The sequence below is a fragment of the Cydia pomonella genome, chromosome 14, assembly GCF_033807575.1.
Source record: "Cydia pomonella isolate Wapato2018A chromosome 14, ilCydPomo1, whole genome shotgun sequence".
NCBI classification, from domain to species: domain Eukaryota; kingdom Metazoa; phylum Arthropoda; class Insecta; order Lepidoptera; family Tortricidae; genus Cydia; species Cydia pomonella.
Genome location: NC_084716.1, coordinates 13,255,100 through 13,271,159, shown reverse-complemented (window position 1 = coordinate 13,271,159; position 16,060 = coordinate 13,255,100). Strand labels below are relative to the sequence as shown.

The 16,060-nt window shown below is 37.5% G+C and overlaps 2 protein-coding genes across 5 annotated transcripts in view; one reads left to right on the top strand and one right to left on the bottom strand.

Annotated features, from left to right (window-relative positions):
• Nucleotides 1–1,226, top strand: part of LOC133524986 (uncharacterized) — a 70,334-nt gene extending 69,108 nt beyond the window's left edge. The window contains exon 9 of one of the 3 annotated variants that reach the window (XR_009800502.1): nt 617–708. Coding sequence is in view for 1 of the 3 variants with exons in the window: in XM_061861164.1 (XP_061717148.1) it covers nt 617–763 (147 nt within the window). In the remaining 2 variants the exon portion in view is untranslated. Of the gene's footprint in view, nt 1–616 lie in introns of all 3 variants that reach the window. The other 2 variants (XR_009800503.1, XM_061861164.1) reach the window with 2 other exon arrangements.
• LOC133524985 (protein tumorous imaginal discs, mitochondrial-like) lies at nt 1,227–15,907 on the bottom strand. 2 transcript variants are annotated; one of them, XM_061861162.1, is made up of 10 exons: nt 15,698–15,905; nt 15,334–15,548; nt 14,574–14,807; nt 12,885–13,053; nt 11,991–12,085; nt 10,831–10,989; nt 10,074–10,145; nt 9,256–9,363; nt 8,145–8,250; nt 1,227–3,003 (listed from the first exon to the last, which is right to left on the bottom strand). In XM_061861162.1, exons 1-10 carry the CDS (start codon nt 15,870–15,872, stop codon nt 2,849–2,851), a joined length of 1,488 nt encoding a protein of 495 aa, XP_061717146.1. In that variant the 5' UTR covers nt 15,873–15,905; the 3' UTR covers nt 1,227–2,848. The 2 variants fall into 2 exon arrangements, with proteins under 2 accessions (XP_061717146.1, XP_061717145.1); XM_061861161.1 differs by lacking the exon at nt 1,227–3,003 and adding an exon at nt 6,194–7,550 and having other exon boundaries at nt 15,698–15,907.
• Between the last annotated feature and the right edge of the window lie 153 nt (nt 15,908–16,060).

Below are 16,060 nucleotides of genomic sequence, written 5' to 3'. Positions count from 1 at the left end.
TACGTCGAGAAAATCGGTTGGCCACATGCCCGACGGTAAGATTTTTTGGCCATGAGCTTTGATGAAGGTTGGAGATGTGCTTACGTGTACTCACTCTCTTACGACCCTTCGTTATTAGATGGGTACTCGCACACGTGTCAAAAAGTTTCGTGTACATAAGTGTAGTACACTACGACTGCGATGCTGATGCAGCCTGCGCGTTTTTTTTTTCCTATGATTTTGGTGCCCCCCTAGACGTGGTGCCCTAAGCAAGTGCTTATTTTGCTTAATGGTTAATCCGGCACTGCAGACAAGGCGTCTCCAGTTGTTAAATCCTCCAAGCTCTTTACACACACAAACAAATATAAATACTTGTTAGTTACCAACTTACCACGCTCCAAACGTTAACAAAAGGATAGGTATCGGAAATCAGATAATATGCCAATTAGGGCTACCTTGCCATTGCACGCGAAATGGGTCTTCGCGGGGAGAGTAACGAGGCTGAGAACTATTTAATCTCTGTAGGTAGGCTCCCGACAAAACCCAGTATTCCATATTGTTTTCAATCGAGATTATCGAGAATCTCCTCGGTTTAAATGTTGAAGTCAGTCAAAAATTTAAACAATGTTGTCCTCAGGTAGAATCCCACTTCCGCGTGCTGTACGGGTTCTACGTGGAAGGAGCCATGGCGCTGCTAACATGTACCTTGGCGGCCCTTCGGCGTTACAGCGGAAACTCTGTCAGTAACATGACCGAGAAATACCGCTTGTTTACGAAAGGCTGACGAGGTCAACGGACTCCGAGAATTATATGAGAGAGGAGGGTCGGAAATATGGATAAGCACTGTCTGTTGTTGAGCATGTGCAGTCAGCCGCGGAACTATGGCGTCTTCGTAAATGCCCAAATCCAACTGCTTTTGCGTCAAACTGATATTCAGACATACTTTATTGGCCTTAGTCATCTGATCTGCCAAAGTATCTGCCTTTAGGGCGCCATCTGCGTCAATATTTTGGTTTTTAACCTCACTTCATAGTCAAAGTAATAAGATGCACAAAAAGGAGAAATATATCAAAGACGTAATTTTAACAGTTGAAGTAGGTATAATATTAGAGATTTTGCGCCATCTATTAATGTTTTCAAATAACAGCTACATTGTAGGTATTACTCCATTTTACGCGTCTTAGTTATTACTTTGTCTAAACTTGTATTATATACCAAATAAAGTTATTAAATATAAATAAAACACATTATTATCTTGTAATTTTAATTACCAACCTACAAACTAGTCAACTGCTATTTACAGCTTTGATTACTATTCCATAGCCTTCACTATAGCATTCAATATATGAGACACTTTAACATATGTTTGGAATCAATAAGACCGATGAAGTTACAAACAAAAATATGCTCTAAGCTGTAAGAAACCAATTCTAATTTATTGCTATCTAACGTATCACAGAACTGTACCTACAGAAATTATGTAAGACAAAATCAAAAGAAAATATGACGCAAATCTAAACAAACAGAATACTAATAATAAACCAGAATGAACATTTAAATCCGTATGTCAGTCAATTTGTAGGAATTTATAATATATGTTAATATTGGAATTATTTCTGCTATAAGGAAGCAAATATAGATTTATTTTCTAAGCCTTACAGCGCATTATTGTGTGCAGGGCTAGCACAACTGACTATCAAGTCACAAGTCGAAAGAGGGAACATAATCACAATCAGATTCACTCATTTAGTAAGTGCGGTAAGAAAGAACCATGTCTTTATTTTACGTCAGCTGTGTTAGACCCAACGGCAATGCCTCAAGACACTAGCTACGATACAAAGGTAGCTATATATATTGGGTTGTTGCATATTTTTTTTCCATTTCTAAATTTTCTTGATATTTTTAGTATTCTCGGGATTATTCTAGACTAAATCTAGTATGTAGTGGAATGTTCTCGAATCTTTCACGTAGGGTATATATGAGCGGGCTTGTTACAGAGATTTAGTTAAATTCGAAAAAATGGACCAACAACATCTTCGAGCGATTTACTTATATGAACACAAATTGGGAACCAGTTCTAGGGAAACTGCAAATAAGATTAACACTGCTTTTGGCCCAAACACTACTACCGATCGCATAGTACGAAATTGGTTCCAGCGCTTTAATGAAGGAGACACAAGTCTAAAAGACATTCCTCATACTGGCCAATCATTACTTCATGATAATGCACTACCACATAAGGCGAAAATAACCTGTAAATTTCTAGAGGAGCTCGGTTGGACAACAATACCTCACCCGCCTTATAGCCCTGATCTAGCACCTTCCGACTATCATCTTTTCGGGCTTTGAAACAGCATCTTCGTAAAAATAAATTCGAAAATTCTGGCGACCTAAAACATTACCTTGCCAACTTCTTTGCCTCTCAGCCACTTTCATTCTGGGCCAAGGGTATTGAAATTTTGCCTAGCAGATGGTTACATGTTCTAGATAATGCTGGGGATTATATTGTCGATTAATTGTTTCAATAAATACATATTACAAAAAAAATAGTTTTATTTCAAAGTGGGAAAATAGTTTATGCAACAACCCTATAATACCAAAAATGACTTGAATATTTTTGTTGCTGGCATAATATTCAGGCCATACTAATTAGTAGTGATCCAATAGTCTTTGAGTGGTGAATTCATATCTAAATATATTTCATATTTCAAATAAGTTTTAATTAACGTGCTAGATATAATCCTGTATTACGTATGTGCATGGGTTCTTCGGTTCTTTTATAATAAGTTTAAGCAATTCCTTCATGGCATTCTCCACTGACCTATGTATCGTAGCTTTGATCTCAAAGTCCTACGCGAAAAGTCTACGATTACGCTTTACTCCTTTTAGATTCTTTAAGCTCTTCCGTCGCTTCGGTGGCGCCATCTGCCTTCTGAGCTTCGGCTTCATTGGTCTTCTTGTCTTTGAGGGCTTCTTTGACGGCATCCGTGAGGTTTTGGTTGTCTGCTACGGACACCTTCTTGCCTGTGAATATATGTTATAACTGAGTAATCAGTTATTTTTGCGACAAACATATATATAAATAAATAAATAATAAATAAATATTATAGGACATTATTACACAATAAGCACAGTACGCTCAATAAGGCTTGTGGAGGGTACTTAGACAACGATATATATAATATATAAACATTTATAAATACTTAAATACATAGGAAAACACCCATCACTCAGGAACAAATATCCATGCTCATCACACGAATAAATGCCCTTACCAGGATTTGAACCCGGGACCATCGGCGTCGCAGGTAGAGTCACTATCCACTAGCCTAGACCGGTCGTCAATGTACTTATAATTAAGGTACTGTCCTAAAGCGAATTATCAATTAGTCATACTTTATATACAATACATTACACTTTCGTTAGTGTCAAAAGTGTTTCTTTTTTTATTGTTAGAAATATGAGTAATGGGGCAAGAATTTTCAGATCAGAAAAACGTGAAATGATGAGAATTTAAATTTCGAGTATCTCAATAGAATCTAATTTCGAACTACTGACTTCTACCAACTTATTAATGTAAATTACCCACAGTTATGAATAATACATTTAATTTAGCTCCTCGTTACACAAATATTACAACAGATTTATAGTAGTGGTAGGTCTGTCTTGGCCAGATCTTTGTATTGATCATTTCATGGTGTAGCAATAATTTCATGAAACGATCAACACGAAAAAGTCAAATCTAACCTAATCATATCATGATGTGATCAATTCTAAAATAATCGAAATCTATGATATCTCCATGATAGATTTAAATTTGTTTCCAACCAACAACTACAATCAACTACATCGACAATTTGTATTTATACAGCAACTCACACAAAACTTAGGATTTCCATTTCATTAGAGGGCACCTATGAGAAGCATTTTTATTAATTTATTAACTGTAATCTAAGGCATGTTGGGACCAATGTGTTAATGTTTTAGGCCGCGAGCCAGGAATAGATTTCCATGACCAATTGCCTTCCGGGTGATAACTCGTATAGTAGTTAACGGCTTTGAACCCTCATGGACGTCAGCTTCCGCTTCGTTGGTGGGTTGAGGAATGGCAGCCAACGAAACACGTAAAAATAATTAGTCATCGTCTCCCGTTTGATAATTTGTCAGATGATAATTTAGATGCTATTGTGAATTAATAAAATCGTCACCCGGTTGTTTCGCCGTAGAAAATTCCATTTTTATCACCTGTCACTATGCCCGTCACTTTCGCACGTACATACTTGTTAGAACGTGACAGGCATGGTGACAAATGATAAAGAGCCGACTATCTTATCGCAAGAACTGCCGGTCTTGCCATCGCGATACAACCGGCTAGCTACTTTTTTAATTCATGATAGCATCTTAACTATCATCTGACAAAGTATTAGCCGGGAGGCGACGATTGACCGCGCTCCTGGTCCGCGGTCTATTTCAGAGATCTCAATCACGTGTTTATAAACTTTTCTGTAGTATAAGTTATCACTTATAACTATGACACTAACAAGGATAATAAATGTAAGTAAGTATAAGTAGACTTCATTCGGCCTCGAGTTCTAGGCAATCAATCATCATTTTTATACCTACTGAAAATCCACACCTATATAGCTATAACGTTTGCAGCGGTCGAGCGATTGCTAATACGACTTGTTTTCGGAGTTATTGATCGTGTCGTGTCATTCACGACGACGCGTGCCTGGACGAGTCAAGTCAATACGAGTATTGTCATGTGATTTAAGGTTAGATTTGACAAACCTGCGCGTCATCGCAGATGACACAAACTATGCTTGTACCGGGTTTCTATTGTTTCCCATAAAGTTTTAAGTCATAATGTATTCTTTGTCCGCATTTTCGTTAACCATAATTTAGTTTTTCTCAAAAACGCGTAACTTTTCAGGATTGCCATAAAACAAACCTAACCTATATATAGGATAACCTAAGGAAATTCCTGAAAAGTTAATGGTTTCAGAGTTATGACTAATGATAATATGACTATCATTAATTCATTACATTATGACTTTCAATAATTATGCCAAACAAAGGGCCGGTTTGTACCTAAGTAGTAGCAATTTAGCCCTTGCCGGTCCTTGTCCGGTTTTATTTCTATGCATTCACAACCGCAATAACAATAAATGCAACTAGAGTATTATTGCGTCTATTATTTATTTCTCGAATACAATTGTTGGGAACGCCCTCTATGTTAAGTTTAATTTCCAAGTTAGCTCAAGCTTTTGACGAATGATGACGGGAGCTCATTGTAATTCGTGTTGTTTAAAAAAACAGCTCAAATAGACGCAATAGCCCCATGTTTGCATTCATCCATATTGTTAACCCAAAACTCTAAAGAGTATTTAACTTTACTGCCCTTTGTCCGCACCTTCCAAACTATGTGCCTAAGGTACAAACACTCGTAACTGTCCATTGGTGGACCTTATGCCTTTTGTAATAAGGTCCACCGATGGACAGTTAACAGTAAGGGCGATGTTAGGTGCCCGACCGGCGGCGATCAGAGCGGTTGGCGAGTTATTATAGTATTTTTCAAATGGGAAGGGTAGGCTGGCATTTGTTTTATTTTTCATTCCATGCCATTGACGTTTCAGACCAATCCTTTTTTGTCAAAAATAACTTGAATCCTAATGGGCCAAAAAATACATCTTCGTAGCTTAGATTATCTAATTATAATAGACACAAATCACTTTAATATATAATATTATGTAATAAAAATAAAAAGATTAATTTTAATATTTTTCAGTTTCTTTATGTAAAACGGAACTCAATTGCAATAGAGTTTGACTCTACTTATCGACCGAATCGATTTGGCTCGTGTCAAATCGTTTCAGTTACATCCAATTGTGAAGGTATTTTTTGCTTAAAAATATTAATACTCACCATAGAATCGATTATATGCCCTTTGCAGATTTAATCGAAAATCGTAAAAAATAGTTTCTAACGTGCATTGTCACAACTACGTCACAACTCTATAATCACTTTTTGACATGTGTCAGCCTGTCCTTCCCATTTAAAAAATACTATAATAAGCATCCCTCAGCAGTAACAATCAGTGATGTCTCAGTTATCATCTACACTGTATCGCTATTGCTCGGGTATGCGGTATGGTTGGAACTATAGCATGATGGTAAGGGGTAGGCCAAATAGGACACAAAATGAAACAACAATATTTTCTAGTAATTTCATGTATTCGAAACAATGTTTTACATTTTTCTAACCATCATACTATATCCCTTTGGTAGGTAAACTAAGAACCTTTCAAAATAAGCGCTTATAAATAATCAAACGTTCATAATAGATTAATAAATATATGTACGAATAGGAAACTTCACTATGTTTTTATGACAAAGAGCATGTATACTGAAACCAAAGAGAATTTGAAATAGAGGTGGATTGTCAAAGAAAACTTTGTCGCCACAGTAAGACAGACACATGATTAAAACTTTTAGAACGCCATTTGACTTTGATCTTATTCTTATTCTTTCGCTGATATATGTTAAAATTGTTATACTTTGTTATAATTATCAGTGAAAGAATTAGGATCAAAGTCAAATGGAGTTCTAAAAGTTATAATCATGTATCGAAAGATGTCAGTAAATTTACTGTGGCTACAAAATTTACTTTGACAATCCACCTATATTTCAAATTTTCTTTCACTGAAACATACGATTTTATTATTATTTTATATTCTACGTGGCTACGACTATATCGTAGCCATAATTTTGACAGTTGAACTAAATGATGCCACAGCTGCTCGCCATTAGATATTTTCCGATGACAACGTTGTCAAGTCATAGTGTTTAAAGTTTGGCGCCGTGCAGCACCATCTAGTTTAGGGACGATACAGATTTCAACCCAACTGCAATTTGTATGGGAACTGCACGCCGACCGCACGCCAACTGCAACGTCGGCGTGCAGTTCCCATACAAGTCGCAGTCAGGTTGCAGCCCGTTCTACCGGCCCTTAGCTGTCAAAATATGTGCTACAATCTACAATAAGCTCCTTACATTTGCGCATGTTATAGGTGGCATCATCTCAGTAAACTTTATAACCTTGAAATGTAAAAAGTACTGAGATGACAGCTATCATTTTTAAGGAATTAACTGCATAAAAATACGAAATTCTAAACAATATTTACATCAACTTTTCGAACGTGACACGTAAACTATATAACGATTTATCTACTCGCTGCATTCATGCATCATACAATTCAGGATTCTTTTCCCTTTCTCTTTTTAATGCGTTCTGGTAACCTAACGACCCTTTCACACTACTATCTTCGTACGTCTCTCTACTATTCAAATAAGCATTTGCGCCATACCTGTCTTGCGGATCATTCATTATCACCATACTACACACAATCAAAGACATGACGAATCCTATTATGAAATAAGGTTTGTTAACTCTGTAAGTCTCTACTAAATTATCTAGAAATGTCGGTTGGGTTCTGTCTCGTTGAGTATCCTCTGTGTCTCTGTTAGCTTCATGTATCGTTTCCTGTTTTTTGTTGTTAGACTTAGAATTTTCTGGAAAATAAATTTCTCTGATAATTTCGGCTAATTGGTCTCCTAAATTGATTTATAAGCTCCAGATTGCTTCAAGGCAAATAATTTGAAAAATCCATTTTGCAACCGTCTATACGAGACCTCGCATTTGTTTTTACGAAGAGTCGCATAGTAACCACTCAAAAGCACTATTTTACATGTAACAATCATTCGACATATATCGGTACACGGCTTAAAGAAATTGATAACTCAAGATATAAAATTGAAGAAATTTGAACTTAAAATAGAATTATATAAGGTTCAAAGTTATCAACTTCTTCCCGCCGTGTACGGATATGTTACAATAGTCCATGTTCGCCCCTAGAAGTCAATATTTGTCGAGACTTTTAATTGGAAAGAGTAGGTACAGGTCGTAAACGTGGACGTATTATGAAAAGAGCTGTCACGGTCACTTACTGAAACTGCCAGTGAGCGCCAATGAGTGGTGACCGCGATTGACCTAGCAGGTAAAGCCGAGATGCCGAATCAATGTTTTTCAATTACTTCTCATTTTCTGCGTTATAGGCTTATCTAGATCTACCGTCAGCTTTGCTTAGGTATTGTTTTATTTCTTACCATCTCTGTCATACGAGACACCTAGGATTTGGCCGGGTGTGTCCTCTTCTAGTTCGGCGTACGCGTAGATGAGCGCCTTTTGCTTCTCGTTCAAAGTTACGGGGACCTAAGAATGAAATAAAACAAAATATATCTAGTCCTTTATTTTACTCGTCTTGAGAAAGTCCATTCCTTTGTGGAATATTGACGACCAGTCTGGCCTAGTGGGTAGTGAACATGCCTATGAAGGCGATGGCCTTGGTTCGAATCCCAGTAAGAGCATGTATTTGTGTGACGAGCACAGGTATTTGTTCCTGAGTCATGGATGTTTTCTATGTATTTAAGTATTTGTATTATATATATCGTTGTCCGAGTACCCACAACACAAGCCTTCTTACCGTGGGACTTAGTCAATTTACGTAAGAATCCCTATAATATTAATTTATTTAATATTTTTGAAAAATAATAGATTCCTATCACTAAGATTCCTTCATCAATTTTGAAGGTTCGATCTAAATAAACGTTCGTCGCTTTTGAAAGACTGTTTGTCCAGGGGTCTTCAAACAGACGCTCGCAATCCGTCAGGGTAAAATTGGATCTCACCGAGTTTCAAAAATGTTTACCGACCAATTTAATACATACCAAGTCAAAAATTATGGCTCTATGAAACTTTAGAAACGGAAATTGATTACTAATTTTGGCTGCATGTATTTTTTTCTTAAAAAACCGACTATATGCTTGTATATGAAAGCAGATTGTAGGAAAATTATTGTCGTTTACAATCTTCCTATTAAGGACTTGAGTCTCGCTAAAAAATCCGACATTTTTAACAAAAATTAATATTCTGGGAAAAGTTCTTGTATGGAAACAAAGTGATAACGAAACTTTAAGCTTGAAGCTCTAAGGTTGTCTGGAAGAGATCGCTCTGTAGCGTTAAGACCTCCTGCTGTCTGCCTCCACATTTAATCAACTGTTTATTTTCATGTATCCTTTTACTGAGGTGTGCCAATAAAGAGTATTTTATACTACTATCTATCTAATTGTAAACCTGTTGTCACAAGTATCTTGCAAAGGACGAAGTGTGATGACCGGATGATGTTTACAGCATTAGAAAACGCGGATTAGAACCAACCTTTATTTTGATGTGGACGTAGTGGTCTCCGTAGCCGTGTTTGCTGACTAGCTTCATGCCTTTGCCCGACAGCCTGATCAGCTTGTGCGACGACGTGCCTGGCAATATCTGTAACAATATTTATTTGTTTTACAAGGGGGCAAAGTTGTTGTTTAACCGCTCGTGCTAATATACCTGATACCATAATACTGGTTTCAAGGGAGGGGTTAAACAAACTTTGCCTCCGAGTGAAACACAATTTTTTCACAACGCGAGGAAAATACTAACTATGAAATACCAAAAAAATCGAACAAAATCAAATCCAAATGAACGTAATAAAAAAAGATCATTCAAAATCATCATTTAAAAATTAATTCTACCAGCTAACATAAGTAAACAACTCAAAATTTGCATCTGATTACTTTGCCCCACATGTGAATAAAATGGAACTTTCTCATTAGTTTTTGAACTATCAAGAGGGCCTTTACCAGTTAGTGTGGTGAAAAGTTCTATATCACATACGAGTTGTTTATATTCTGCTAAAGACACCAATGTATATGTCGGGCCGATCGTAAGATCAGGTAGATCGTAATGTTCCTATGTAATGTTTTAGCGGTAGTCACACTAAACCAATAGATAGGTAGGATATGTTCGGTAGGTTGCTTTAGATGTCCGAAGGGCAAACTGTCCAAAAATATTATATAATCTCTCAGGGAACGAGACAAAGATTTTCACGTTTTACGATACCTAGGAATTTCACGATTTGTCTGACCTAACGAACGGCCGCCGTCATTTACAGACCGATCGGCTTGCAAATAATGCGAATTTACAGTACGTACCTGGAGTGTATGGTCTTCATAGAGGCCCTGTATCCGGACTGTGCCGCCTAATAAGGCTTGGCATACGGAAATCTGTAAGCAAAATTAAATATTATAAATGTGTCTGTTAAAAAAAGTTTGGTACAAGCTTTTAATGCAGACTGTGTTTTTCTTGTACGGTTCTGATTTACTCGAACAAAATAGGTATTTGTGACTTTACCTCTACTCAGGTTCACCATGCACAACAGCTGTAGCAAAGAGAATTTGAAATAGAGGTGGATTGTCAAAGAAAATTTTGTAGCCACAGTAAATTTACTGCCATCTTTCGACACATGATTAAAACTTTTAGAACGCCATTTGACTTTGATCCTTATTCTTTCACTGATCACTTTATCATCATCGTCGCTCGAAACGATGCCGCCATACCTTTGGCCTATGATCTATTAGATGACGCCACTTTTAGATATTTAACAAATTTTACAAATATCAGTGAAAGAACAAGGATCAAAGCCAAATGGCGCTCTAAAAGTTTTAATCATGTGTCGAAAGATGGCAGTAAATTTAGTTGACTACAAAATTTAATTTGAGAATACGCCTCTATACTCAATTCTCTTACCCCCTTATTCATATTCCGACGTATTGGTATGATGGAAAGGGACAAACGATGATCAGCGGCATCGTAACTTTAGTACACGTTTATGAATAAGGGGGTTAGCTACTACGTAACAAGTGCCCCACTGTTGCAGCAGCCGTGAAGTGGTGTTGTCGTATATCTCACCGTACAGTCGGAGTGCACGTCGGGCCCGTCGCGGCGGAAGTACTTAGAGGCCTCCACCTTGAAGGTGACGAATATCTCCGAGTTGCCGGCCGCCATGCGCACCGTCTGCCCGTCCTCCACGCCCGCCGGCACTGGCACCGTCACTTTCTTGCGTTGTACCTAAATACCAACATCTTTATGATTAAACGAGCACGAATAGAGGTACAAATTCCGACACCGAATCTATTAATAGTACATTGTGCAACGAGGGGGGTAAGTGAAATTTTGGACACGAGGGTGGTAATTCAGTGGAATTAAAGACCCGAGTTTGCAATATTCTTACCCCCGAAGTTACACACAATATTTTTCATCACACTTGCGAAGAAAAAACTTAATTTTAAGCGAAATAATTCTTAAATACGGTGACATATCAAACATTCGTCCGCCATTTTGTAATTTCTTGGCAGGCACAGACCTATTCGGCATTCAACCTCGATTGAAAATTATGTAAAATTATTTTAAACGGCTGTTAAATTAATCAAATTAAATAATTTTAAACATAAACAAAAATATTAAATTATAAACGTCAGTATTTTAAAAGTAAAACTCATTTATGCTACTTGGTTTGTATGAATAAACTCCCGTGGGAACAAAATAGGCCTTTGTCCTTCAGCACACCTGCATGAAATAAGATCTTTTTTGAGCAAATGTGATGAAATAGTATTTTATGCAATCGTGATATAATAGAGAGCTTTTCAGTCGAGCACCGTGTTTAGGCAAAGAAGCTTGCTGAGTTGCTTTAACAATACTTTTTCTACGAGTCATCTAAAATAATACTTTTTTACTATAAAACCTAAATAATTAATGAAAATTGGTAAGTATCTCAGTAGACAAAAATGTAGTACAAAAGACGAAAACGCGCGAAACCCCCGCCTGTCTTTTATAAGGGAGTGCGGTGGCTGTGATTGGTAAAAAATAATAATAGTCGACTACAGCGTATCGAAATGAATATTATAGTTAAGTTGGGAGCCCATATATGTAAAGTACGCAATTATAGTTTGGTATACGAAATCTTAATTCGACCATTACAGTCGACGAGTAGGAAAACATTTTAAGCAGCATTCATGTAAAAAAAATCATATTATGTACAAATTTCGCTAAGCATTAGTGCTTCGCCTTACCGATTGGCCTTTTCCTTCACACTCGATGCAGGGGAATTTGATCAACATGCGGGTACCATGACAGTGCCGACATGTGGACCGCATCACGAATGGCCCTGAAACAACATAATTTTCCTTAGACCCGTAAGTTAACTTTTATGGTCTTGTAGCATAGCTTAAATCCAATATAAATAAATCCATATTAAGTTTTATATTTTTTAGCTAAAATGATTCATTGTGTCATCATTTATATTCTGCGAAAATAAGAAGAACACCATACGAGTAGATAAATGTTCAGCATTCAACAGTTGTAAGAATAACAATAATCAGTACCAATGCACTACATAAGTGCATTTGATGGCCAAAAGAACTCAGTATGGGGACCCTGAGGTCAGACATGTGTCAACTAGATTCACGTTATATCTAGTACATACCTCGCGAGAATGTCCTCCCGTATCTACCTCCACCCCCCATACGGGGATGGCCTTAGTGTCGGGCTTCTAGACTTAGCACTTTGGGCACATATCTAGTACATACCGCGCCAGAACTCCATCCCTGTACCATTGCAGTACGTGCACTTGATGGCCTTAGTACCGGGCTCGGCACGAGATTCTTGACACATTGGGCACGTGTCAACTATGTTCTCATATCTAGTACATACCTCGCGAGAATGTCTCCATCCCCGTACCATTACAGTACGTGCACTTGATTGCCTTAGTGCCGGGCACGGCACGAGATTCTTGACACATTAAGCACGTGTCAACTATGTTCTTATATCTAGTACATACCTCGCGAGAATGTCTCCATCCCCGTACCATTACAGTACGTGCACTTGATTGCCTTAGTGCCGGGCTCGGCACGAGATTCTTGACACATTAGGCACGTGTCCACTATGTTCACATATCTAGTACATACCTCGCGAGAATGTCTCCATCCCTGTACCATTGCAGTACGTGCACTTGATGGCCTTAGTACCGGGCTCGGCGCGGGATCCTTGACACTTTGGGCACGTGTCAACTATGTTCACGTTCACATCTTTGTTCACGCCACGCGCCGCTTCCGTGAAGCGGAGATTTACTATGACCTGTAGGTTTCATCAGTATCTGTTAAAATTTCTTATTTCACACTAACAGCAACACCCACGGAAACGGCTAGTGTCACCTAGCATCTTACTAAAGAATCCTTTGACTTTAATATTGATATAATTCCTTTAAATTAGAACCTTCTATGTCATAGTTAAATTTAATATTTAGTAGCAGACAGTCGCAATCGCGTGGCAGGCTTAGTGCTGTCATTGAAATATGAAACGCAACTACTGTATAGCAGGTTCAAATTCCTTTAACTCTATTAAAAGATTAATACTCGCTTCCGATCTTTGATGTCAAATCTACGATAACTGTAAAGTTTTTAAATTGAGTGTTAACAGTGTAGTAGAAGAGTAACTGATGATGCCACTTTAATAGCCACATTAAGGTTCCTCCTCCCGCAAAATAACAAAAAGTAAGTGACTCTAAACCATTTTTTATATTAACTAAGACACTTTATGATCAGAAAAAAATATATAACAATCTACAAGATATGAGCAATGATATGGTTTTTCTGAAAATCTATTTTAATTTAATTCTTCTTTCTTTCCATCCTGTTACCCCCTGCTGGGGTGTAGGGTCGAACCATTTTTTTCCACTGACTCCGGTCCTGGGCTGCTTGGGTAAACTCCTCCCACCCCATCCCCAATACACCCAACTCTTGCTCCACGGAATGCCGCCAAGTAAATTTAGGGCGACCATGTTTCCGGATTCCGGGTATCTTGCAGGTCAGGGCAACTTTGGATAGGTGGGTGTCAGACTTCCTGAGGATATGTCCAATCCCATGCCATTTGCGCGTTTGGATCTCCTTGTCCGGTAATTCTCCATAAGTGAGCGTTTGTGATCCAGTTAGGCCAAAAGATGCGTAGAATTTGCCTTAAGCATTTGTTCACAAACACTTGGAGTTTTGTTGTTAGATCTTTGCAGACAAACCAGGTTTCGCACGCGTACAGTAACATGGCTTTTACATTGAATTGAAGATCCTCACTTTAGTTTTTCTAGTCAGAGTATAATTTAATTAAGTGAAGAAAAAAAAATCTGAAAGTCCCCCCTTTTTCATTCAGCTGTACTGTATCCTTATTACTACTGCAACTTTTATCGAAAATATGTGAAACTTTACAATCTTTCTTACTAAACACTATAAAATGATTTGGTATTCTTGCTTTTTGCAAATTGATAAAACTATACCTCAATTCCTAAAAAAACTATGCCTAAATCCCGCCTAGTATGCTCCCAACACCCCACTCTCGTCTGTATAGTCAGTGTGGGGCAAGTCATGTTGCTAGTGAGCAAGCGTAAGATAATAGGATAAGGTATATCTATGTCTGTAATTCGTTTATGTAGCTTCAAATACCAAAGTTAAAAAAATACAATGAATTTAAATTTTTCATACAAAACTTGTTTTTGCTCTATCATATTTTTCATTTTATAAGAAAATCTGTTTGTATGGGAAAGTGAAATCCGGCCAAGCTTGCTGCTGAGTCTTAAGGAAACAGCATTTTAAGAAAAATTTACTCACTTCCTGAGCAGCACCAAAACCAAACTGACTCTCAGCAAAATCACTAAATGATTCACTCTTGAAACCAGCGTCTCCAAATATTTTCCTGAACAGCTCCTCGGGGTCTATGGTGGCCTTGTACTGCCACTGGTGGGTGAACCCATCAGCCCCACCCGGAGCACCGCCCATGCCCATCTGCTCTGATGTTGTGCCGAAGGTGTCATACTGCTTACGCTTGTTCTCATCAGAGAGAATCTGTAACAGAAATGCTAGCAATAAATTTTGCTTGTTCCTGAAATAGAACATTATTATAATGCAGTAGGACCTCTTTAATTACAAAGAAATACATTAGAGATTTCCGGATTATAGATGCCAACTTTTATTATGTTTAATAAGTAAACATTTCTTTAATTCATATAGCAGCATAGCAATAGTGCAATGAAATGTCCAAAAAAAATTTGCTTCAGGAAAAATACAATAAGAGGATGTTATAGGTTGGTCATTTTTTCCATATATTATCTTATTGGGCCCTATAATGCCCATAATGATATTGTGCCCTAAGCTTAAACTGTGCTTCAGCTGTGCTTGTGTGTCATACTAATCTTTCGCAATGTGACAATTTGAGCACTAACAGATTATTGACTCAAATTAGGAAACCATATAATTGTAATTTCTATTTGTGTATGTCATCTGCAAACATTATAATCTTTCTTTAGAATAATAAAAACAATTTTATAGTACAATCTCAAATACTATATATATTATCACCACTTATCGATACCTCATAAGCCTCAGAGACTTCCTGGAACTTTTTAGAGGCCTCGGGATCAGATTTATTTGCATCCGGATGATATTTCTTCGCAAGTTGATAGTATGCCTTCTTCACATCTTTAGCGGAAGCATTCTTTGAAACTCCCAGAACTTTGTAGTAATCGACGCGAGCAGCCAGACAGTTGGTGGTGTGAATATATCTATGTCTAGTAGTCCCCGTGTTATCTGAAGGAGTGAGAGGTTATGTTTCATTAAAACGAAAAAATAACTTTCATTGGAAACCATTTTAGTAATACATTAGATTGAAGGTCTTTCTTTGTAATATTGGTGATAAATAAAAGCCGGTGATGTAATAAAAGCATGTCAAAACTTACAATTGAATTTATTATGCACTAATGATGCAATAGCAATTGCAGGCCCTCCAAGAAATTTTTCACATTTAATACATTTATGGACGAACCGACACGTAGTTTTGTTAATATTATTACTAAACACCGCGGTAAGGGTTTTTGGATTTAAAAACCCGATGATACTCCGGGTGGGAGCCATTTTGAAAGAAATAGGTTAAAAACGTCAAACAAATGTCAAAAATTACTGTCAATATGTTGGTGCCCGTGATCACCCGAGAACTAGCGCGAAGACCGAAGATCGCAATTTGTAGGCAATTTTTCTCTGTTACTCTTAATTAAGCGTTATAGGGAGGAAAAGAGAAAGCCCGCTATTTGCTAAGTACGTTG

Bases quoted from the DNA above. Each gene is read 5' to 3' on its own strand.
- LOC133524985 (XM_061861161.1), bottom strand. From the start codon at position 15,872: ATGGCTCCCACCCGGAGTATCATCGGGTTTTTAAATCCAAAAACCCTT. The intron at 13,054-14,573 runs GTGAGTAAATTT...TGAAACCTACAG, and splicing joins GTTTTGGTGCTGCTCAGGAA to GTCATAGTAAATCTCCGCTT. The intron at 8,251-9,255 runs GTTGGTTCTAAT...TTTCATTCTTAG, and splicing joins ACGTCCACATCAAAATAAAG to GTCCCCGTAACTTTGAACGA.